Consider the following 9,252-nt stretch of genomic DNA (forward strand, 5'->3'; position numbering starts at 1 on the left):
GCATATTCCCACAGTCATTGATGATATGGGGCTGCATGTCAGGTAAAGGCACTGGGGAGATGGCTGTCATTACATCTTCAATAAATGCACAAGTTTACGTTGACATTTTGGACACTTTGAAAGGGTGTTTGGGGATGATGAAATCATTTTTCAGGATGATAATGCATCTTGCCATAGAGCAAAAACTGTGAAAACATTCCTTGAAGAAAGACACATAAGGTCAATGTCATGGCCTGCAAATAGTCCAGATCTCAATCCAATTGAAAATCTGTGGTGGAAGTTGAAGAAAATGGTCCGTGACAAGGCTCTAACCTGCAAAGCTGATCTGGCAAAAGCAATCAGAAAGTTGGAGCCAGATTGACGAAGAGTACTGTTTGTCACTCATTAAGTCCATGCCTCTGGGACGGCGAGCTGTTATAAAAGCCAGAGGTGGTGCAACAAAGTACTAGTGGTGTGTTGAAGTGTTCTTTTGTTGTTGGTTTTTTTTTCATGATTCCATAATTTTTTCCTCAGAATTGAGTGATTCCATAATTTTTTCCTTCTGCTTGGTCTGTTACTGACTACCACATCTTTTTTTTCTTGATTTCTTTTAGTGTTTCTTAAAGCCAGAAAGTTGCAAGTTGAAATGACTTTAGTTTTGTGTCATGTCTGTGATCTCCTTTTTTTTTCTACAAAATTAAACATCCTCTGAGACTGGTGATTCCATAATTTTTGCCAGGGGTTGTGTATATAGAGTTTAAAAATACAGGAACCACCATAAGCTTTTATTTGTAGACTGTTACTTTATTTCACACCTGATATCTCTCAGGCTCTGCAGCAGCCAGCAGCTCATGTTCAGACACATTTTTTAGCAGGTCAGATTGAATGAATGCGTTTATTATCTGTGCGTGGGTGAGTCTCATTTCAGGTTATTGTTGCATGCTGCTCTCATAATCTTCGGTAGGTTCCTTTCTAAGCGATTGCCCTGATATCTGTGCACTGTAGGTCACTCCTGTGATAACCTTGACAAAGACAGTAGTGACGTCAGTCCCTGTTTTTTCTTTCATTTGGTTCCAACTGATCTTTGTCAGCCTACTCTCAGCATCCAGAGTGTGTTAGACCGCTGTGCAAATGGGATCTGTCTGCCAGGCCTGTTAAAAGGATTGCTGGAAATGACAGACTAAATGCTATTGGTGAGGTTTCTTTTCACACAGTCCTTTACAGAAACATTAAGCTTAATGTAAAGTTTCCAGCACTACAGCAGGAGATTACAGCAGAAACCGGACATGGAGACATTAACTGCTCAGTGAGTCTTTCTGAACTCCCTGTGATGATACCAGTGATGCACTTCAGTCTCTCCGATGTTACTAAGATTTAAAAACAATCTTCACAATCTGAAATGTTGAGGGAGAGATTACTTGGCAATGTGACCCACGTTTAAATTCATAATGTAGCACTTTTTAACAAAATGTTGACCTTAACATATGTCTCAGATCCATGTGGGCATCCTGAAGGTCTCACATTTGTGTTCAAAAGCTCCCCAAGAATAAATCATGTATACATATATACTATTTTAAATGTATACTACACAGTTTTGGGTGTATTTGTCTTATATTCCAGGACAGTTTACATTCATATCCATGCATAATGACAGTTAATTAACGGGCTCTTGCAGAGTTTTGTAATGCAGCTCAATGAAACAGGTTTTGAAAGTGTCACATCATTATGGGTGATGCAAAAAAGTTGCATAAGCACGCACATCCAAAAACAATAAATCCTTGGTGCTGGACACAATATGAGAAATGTAAAAAGACAGTCCACATGCTAATAATAATTCTTATTATGGGTGGTCATGCTCAATTCGAAAAGTCTGGACTGAATTAACCAGTAGGAATAATACAGTAAAATATAGCTGTTATAAGTGTGAAATTATTCGAAACAAAAAAAAACAATCTTTAATTTTAAGGCTTGTAGTTTAGCTTCAATAGAAGATAACACATTGTAGAATTGTGTAGTAGTGGTCTATTTATTTACACAAATTTAATAAGAATCATCTGTATTATTTACAAATGTACATTAAAAATAAATAGTTACAGAATATATACAAATACATACAGTGATATAATCCTAGTAGTCAAACTACTTTATGTTGTCTGTGGGTTCGATAAAGTGTAACAGCATCTATGATGAAATTATACATAGGGGAGAACGGGGGTTTGTTGTCACACGTTTTACTCTCATGTGAATTGGTCATCATCAACTCATCGAACAACAGTCATTCCTACATTAGAGGGAGGCTTATAAAAGACACTCTTACATATTGTTTGGGGTTATTTACCTATAGTTATTAATGGGGTCTCAATGAGAAAAAATGTGATTTTAAAAAGAACGAGCTAAAGACACAAAACCAGTTTTAAAAATGGATAGAATAACCATCTCTATAATACTCACTGTATTTGTCAATGATTTGTTTTAATCATTCTCTGCAATGAGATGTAAAATGATCCAGTCTTTAAAAAAATCTCACTTTTACTAACAACTCATTATGAATGTAGAATCTAATGGATGTCACAGATGTGACGACCAGCCCCACCTGACCTCCTGACAAAAGTTATTAGAAAAACAACATGAAAAATTACTTTGACACACCGATAAAAAATACAAAATTTCTCCTCACCTCAATGTTTTGCGTTTAACACAAAACAGCCAAATAGAAATGAGCATGACGCCACGCCAAAAATTCGTTAAACAGCGCCCTCCAGTTTGGCTGTAATAAGCACTGTGACAACCCTAACCCTAACCCTAACCCATGAGACAACAAACCCCGTTCTCCCCTACGTTCACAGTCATGATGAGTGAGCCAAGTTCATGTTTATATACTTTAAGCTCCATTAAGCAATACTTTAACATGCTAAAACCAACTTAAATGCCTGATGTAAGATGTGAGTGAAATGTTCTGTAGTGTTGCCAAAGCCTCTGGGTATTAATTCTTAAAGGAGACATTTTATGCTCATTTTCAGGTTCAGACTTGTATTTGGGAATCCTACTAGAATGTTATAATGTTCACAAATTTTTAATTTAATTAATTATTTTTCTCGTACTGTGCATACCGCTCTTTCAAGCCTCTTCCTGAACGCTCCATTTTACCTCCTGTCTCTTCAAGGCCCCCCACCCCCTTTCCAGGAAAGCCCAGTCTGCTTTGATTGGTCAGCTGTCACGGCCCATCAACTTCTGCATCAGCTCTACCATCTAAAACACAGTCTCTGCTCCTAAGTGGAGCCACGGGCAAAATACACAAACAGCTAAACAGCAAAACAATATAAAACACAGCGACACTTACAGCCTCCGAATCTGAAGTGGGGCCCGTAACAGCCGGCATCGATCCATCCTTGAGCTCCTGACATTTGCTGACCTTGTTAAGAAAGCAGTCCAAAGTAAAATACTGTTACACAAGCACATGACAGATGTGTTTTGCAGTCGCTGAGGACATTTCTGTCCCATGTTCATCCAGAGTAAAGTAAATCTTTTGGTCTTCACTTCCTCAGATGGTGGGAGGACATGAAAACTGATGTCAGGGTTTTCACAGCCAACAACAGCACAATTTGCTTGCTTTGCTCGTACCTTCGACATTGAATTACTAGAGCTACCAGTAACCACTTAGCAGTGGCAGACAGCGAGGTGCTGAAGGGCTGGAGGAGGTCAAATGATCAACAGATCCCGGCTTAACGTCACATGTGGAGTTTTTACTCACATTTACTGAAAGTTTGAGCAGGAGAAAGAGAAAATGCTTTTGCCTCGTAGTTTGAGGGTCTTTAGACACAACAGGGAGACATTTCTTATGTTAGGAAGACATTAAAAAGTGCATTTTGCATAATGAAAGGTTCTACACGCTCACACAGGTATGCTCGGTTATTGTGGCTGATTTGGCCTCTGCTCAGGTTGAAGCTAAGGTGAGCTATGCTGGGAGATATAGGTGGTCATCCGACTCCATGTAAGAAGACTGTAATATGAAAGATCAAAGTGTAATTTGTTCCGCTGCAATAAGCTAACAGGAGCTACAGTATATGTATGCCCATGCAGTCCTGAAAGGAGGTCTTAACCAAAATACTTAATTTCACCTGTCTGGGTTTAACACGGGGAGCCGCACCTGGTGCAAGCATGAAGCAGCGGTGTTCAAGTACATGAATGGCGACTGAAGATAGTGATTCAGGAGCTAGTTGACGAAACTAGATGTAAAAGCAGGCGAATATCTGACTTAATATTCATTATGGCGATAAACATGCTCCTGTTGCTCTGTGTGCTGTATGTGTAAGTACGCAGCTGTTTGCTAACAGGTTACCCAGAACGTCTTTATAAGCTGGTGGTTTGTACATGTGGGCTGTCTTTCTGTTCCCTAGTGGTAAACAAATCTGTTACTACAGCTTTAAAATGTAAATTAAGTCCCTTTGAATGTGCTCGGCCACACAGTCTGAATCCAACGGGCAGTCCACATAGGGAGCATTTTCTAAAGCATTTTTGATGTCCGTCACTCGTGTATGTCAAAGAACAGAAACACATTTTATTAAATGAATCAATCCACATTGATTTTTTTATGCTTCAGGTCTATTCTGTCACGTTAAACTACAGACAGCGGTTTAAATCACACAAACATCCCGCTGTATATGTGTTTTGAACTATTAACCATGTCTGATTAACCATGTCATTGATTGATCAAGGCTCCCGGTCTGTTTGTGAGCTTGTGTGCTTGCGTGCAGTAACTTAACAAGTAGATTTCACACAGGCAGGAGAAAACAAATCTGTGAATTAATAGGCTACATACAAACACTGTTGATTTCTTCCAATGGGGCTGACATAAAAACTGTTTTGGTTCAGTAAATTTCTGCTCTCGGTCAGCCTGGTGAGGGCAGGTTAGCCTGCTGCTGTTCACGGAGCATGGAGTCAGTGTGGATTAGATGACAAAACGCTTGCACGCCTCTCATCTCGCTTCCTATGTGGATTCCCCGTAAGACATTTCATCTGGGCTGCACATCTGCCAAATTCAACATCCTGTTATGTGACTTTCCGGAAAGACAACGAGCAGACTAACTGGTCCAGATTTAACCCTCTAAAAGCTGCTTCTGAAGTTTCCAATAGGTGATTAAAGTACAATAACTGGGGGTGGCATGTAAGAAAGAAAACTTATGATGCGGTTGGGCAAGCCCAGCTTGGAAACGACTTTACGTGCTCTTGTGCCGAGAGTCCCTCTCACAACCACTCTGCTGATCTGTTGCAGACTGAGGGGGGTATCTGAGGAAGAGAAGAACGACAGAGATGACATTTTATCTGTGCTCTCAGATGATCTATATACTGACAGTGACAGGGTGCACTCTGAATAAACAAACTCACTCTCATAGAACTGAAGGCAGAGATAAGAGGGAGAGCCTGGGCTTGTGTAGTGGATGGGTTTTTTGTTCAGGTTATCCCTGGCGAACACGTTTCCCCCAAACTCCGCCAGCAGCTCAATCAAGTCAATGCTCTTTGTTTTGGCTGCATGATGAAGGGCCGTCTCATGTAGCTTGGCAGCATTCACTTTTGCCCCTTTGGGAAAGAAAAACAAAACTGTGTGAGAGAGAAAAGTATTCCTCTTGTCTGTAGCATTTTTATTTATATAATCATTCTATGAAGGAACATCATGAGCAGGTAGCATAAAGAGTGATCCAGTAGTTAGCTCTACATAAGCAAAGTGAATCTCCATCAGGAGGAATGATGCAAGAGTCGGCTCTCAGTGGGTAGAACAGTGACATGAAAATGCACAAAAAAGCACAAAAAAAAAAAAACTTTGGTAAAAAAAAAAATAGATAGTCACATCCAAAATATCACATTAGAAATGCAAATTATCCATATCCAGGTTTTGACCCAAAAATATGGTGACATTTAATTTTACCCAGCTCCGGTGTACAAATGACAAAAATGGACTTACCTGAATTTAGGAGAACTTTGGCGCAGTTGTAATGTTGCCTTGCACAGGCTACATGAAGCGGTGTCCCATAGTGGCAGTCATGGGCCTCCATGTAAGCTCCTCGATCAATCATGAGCTGAACACAGTCTGAATTACCTGATGAGAGAAACGGGCACAGTGATGTCTGTTTAGAACAAAATTAAATGCAGTAGAGTCACTTTCAAAGGATGACTGGTAAACATCTAAGGAGGCAGAGTCACATTTGCATAAAAGTACATTTAAGAAAAGCCACTTAACAGAGATACTCCACCACACACTCTGTCTTTTGAATATGCCACACTCACTTCCTGCAGGCTTTAAGAGGGGTTGTAAATGTCTGTACTTTCATCCTTGAGGGAGTACAGGATCTGTCGTTCAGCTTGAATAGATTTTGGCTCAAGTTTCACTTTGACGCATTCCCCTCACTTGCCATTGCTGGTTTCAAATCAATACTGCAATCATCCAAGTGTATTCCTGAGGCTTAGCAAGCATAGCCGACACATCTGTGTGTTACTGTTAATTGGGTTTTTGTGTTTAGTAGTCAGTTTTCAGCAGTCAACAACACTATTTGCACCGGGGAGTATGTTAGAAAGAAGATATTTTGTGTTTAATGTACCCCACCTTTTATATTTGTATTTGACTTATTATCTGAACCCAAACCACTATATTTTCATAAAAACCTAGCCCTGTAGTTTTGGTGCCTAGATCCAACCAAATTGCATCTTAAAACTGATAATAATAAAAGAAAACTGAGTTAACTAAGTTTAAAAAAAAAAAAAAAAGTAATCTCATGAGATTTGAATCCCATTGTCCTGAGTGAAAGTTCTGTGACTAAACCATTCAGCCACCACACCTACATCAATCTGAATAGGAATTTCTCGTTCTTTATACTGTGTGACCAGACCAGGTCACACAAATAGACACTCCATTTGTTTACCAGCTACAACTTGAAAGACTTTTAATCAATAACTAAGAGAGTAATGGTCAACAGTTCTGGTATATAAAATCATACTCTCTAGTATGTGTATGCATATCTCAAAAACCACGTGAGGCTGCGACCTAACCTATGTTTGCACTATCTGTACATTTTATTGTTGCTAATGTTTAACACAAAACTGCTGAACTCACTGCCCTTTAAGTCAGGAGTCCACACAAATACAATCCTGTGCTCAGTCTCACATCCACAGACACCAAAAACTGTGACACACACACACACGCACACACACTAAGCACTTTACATCCCTTTCCATGTCTGTTTATCCATTTCATATTATATGCATGTCTGATATTTTCATATATTACATGCCAATATTGTATGTTTCTACTTCTCCTATGTAGATTGGCACTGCACAATGTGTCTTGTTGTACATGTACAGTGACAAAAAAAGGTATTTGCATTCAATTCTGCTTTCCTTATTTAACCTCCTTAACCAATCCGTCCCTTGCCTCTTCGTTGTTTACACAGTGATAACTAGTTCAGCCAGACTTTTATTCTGCATCAACAGAAAGGCTGTTTGGAATCAGGTTTGGCAATATCTGACTAATGAAGTAATGCCATGTTTATAGATAGATAGATATGTGACACAAAATACATTCCTGTGTGATGCTGTAAGTAACAAGACACACCTCCCATGCAAGCCTCGTGAAGCGGTGAGAAGGTAAACAGTGGAGGATTAACTGTAGCTCCGTACTCCAGCAGCAGCTTCACACACTCAAGGCTACCAGCTGCACAGGCATCACACAGCGGAGTGCTGCCATCAATGTTACGAGCATCCACCTGCAGTTCAAAACACACCAATCAGTAAATCATGCACTGATGAAGAAAGCCATCAACTCGGCGTAAGTCTCCTGAGGAGCATTTCTGTTGCACACCACTGATACCGTCTCACCTGTGCACCAGCGTTCAGCAGCAGTCTGACACACTGGGTCTGTCCCTGTATACACGCCTCATGCAGGGGGGTGATGGAGTCCACTGCCACGATGTTAACTGCTGCACCGGCCTCGATCAGCTGCTGCAGCTGGAGGGCCCTGCCCTGGGCAGCGGCCTCATGCACTGCAGACCGGTCTGTCCAGAACCCAAGACCATGAGCTGCAAATATGTGAAAACAAGACTGAGCTTTTCTGGTCACGATGATTATGTTTTCTTTGTGTCAACAAAATTCTGTGTGTGTGTTAAACTACATTTTAAAATTCCAACCATACAAATATAGCTGAAATGCAGATTCTTTTTATTTAGCTTCTACTACAAAGTACAGAAAAGGAGCTGCAGTGAGCTTCTCTTACAATTTCTCATGAAACCTGAGATAAAAAAATCTACATTTAGGTCTTGATTTTGTAATAAAAGCACTTCAAGTCTGAAGCTTTACATGTGTAACAAATCAGTGGTGATCATAATCATCTATAGCAACTGGCACAATAAAACCATTCATGTACAGAGTGATCCAAACCATCACAATAGCAATAGTGTATTGGACTGTAACGTGTGTGTTATTAGACCTGTGCATTCATACAGCCGATGTTTCGTTAATATATCTAAATGTGTGTCACATTTGCTGTTACAGGGCAACTCCAGTTAGTCTAAGTTTGGTGCCCGTTTCTTATAAGGAGCAGTTGCACAACGTGGACTTCACTAACGAGCTTACAGCTTGCCGTCATGCTCTCAAACTAAAGTCAGCCACTTTGAGACACCATGCTAGCTAACGTCGGCCTATTAGTCTGACAGAGACTAACAACTAGCCACCGCAAAGCTAATGAAAGCTTAGCTTTAGCTACCATTCCCTTGGCTAGCTCAGATTTTAGACCGTTGCCCCGGGTTACTGCTAGTCACAAACCGTAAGCTACTTACCGATCTCTCCATACAAGGACGGTCTGGCTCGAGTGATCTCCATTTCATGTTACCGTTTTCCTCTGCGTCAAACACGTAGATTCAGCCGAACATGTTATTCGTTTTGAAGCAAAAGTGTAAATACTGGAAGGGCTGCATTATCACGACACACGCAGGGCAGCCGGGTGCCGAGGGCTCAGTCAGAGCGGTTTAGACACAAATAAACAAAGGCTTGGAACTCTGGGAAATGTATGCGGCTGGCCTTCAATAGACCAGGAAGCGTTTGCTACATTCAAGTCAAATAATAAGTGGGGGAAAGGCACTAACTCTACTAAAAAACAAATAATAAAAGTGTATTTAAATTGTTATTGTACGAGTGTATTTAGTTATTTGCTCACTTGATAACTCTCAGTGCCTGGAGATGAAACGGAGCTAATAAGCTAATAATTTACAATCGTGAAATTATGGATTT

At 40.3% G+C, this 9,252-nt stretch overlaps 1 protein-coding gene across 1 annotated transcript; it reads right to left on the reverse strand.

Moving 5' to 3' along the window:
- Nucleotides 1-1,976: 1,976 nt before the first annotated feature.
- LOC139201195 (ankyrin repeat and SOCS box protein 13-like) lies at nucleotides 1,977-8,974 on the reverse strand. Its single transcript, XM_070830457.1, has 6 exons — nucleotides 8,802-8,974; nucleotides 7,846-8,045; nucleotides 7,583-7,733; nucleotides 5,939-6,073; nucleotides 5,365-5,556; nucleotides 1,977-5,265 (listed from the first exon to the last, which is right to left on the reverse strand). Exons 1-6 carry the CDS (start codon nucleotides 8,842-8,844, stop codon nucleotides 5,117-5,119), a joined length of 870 nt encoding a protein of 289 aa, XP_070686558.1. The 5' UTR covers nucleotides 8,845-8,974; the 3' UTR covers nucleotides 1,977-5,116.
- Nucleotides 8,975-9,252: the final 278 nt, after the last annotated feature.

Source organism: Pempheris klunzingeri, chromosome 5 (assembly GCF_042242105.1).
Source record: "Pempheris klunzingeri isolate RE-2024b chromosome 5, fPemKlu1.hap1, whole genome shotgun sequence".
Lineage (NCBI taxonomy): Eukaryota > Metazoa > Chordata > Actinopteri > Acropomatiformes > Pempheridae > Pempheris > Pempheris klunzingeri.

What these genes read in the sequence shown, in the direction of transcription:
- LOC139201195 (XM_070830457.1), bottom strand. Translation starts at nt 8,844, where the DNA reads ATGGAGATCACTCGAGCCAGACCGTCCTTGTATGGAGAGATCG. An exon ending in GTCCTTGTATGGAGAGATCG is followed by an intron (nt 8,046 to 8,801) that starts GTAAGTAGCTTA and finishes ACATATTTGCAG; the next exon opens with CTCATGGTCTTGGGTTCTGG. An exon ending in TCACGAGGCTTGCATGGGAG is followed by an intron (nt 6,074 to 7,582) that starts GTGTGTCTTGTT and finishes TTCTCTCATCAG; the next exon opens with GTAATTCAGACTGTGTTCAG.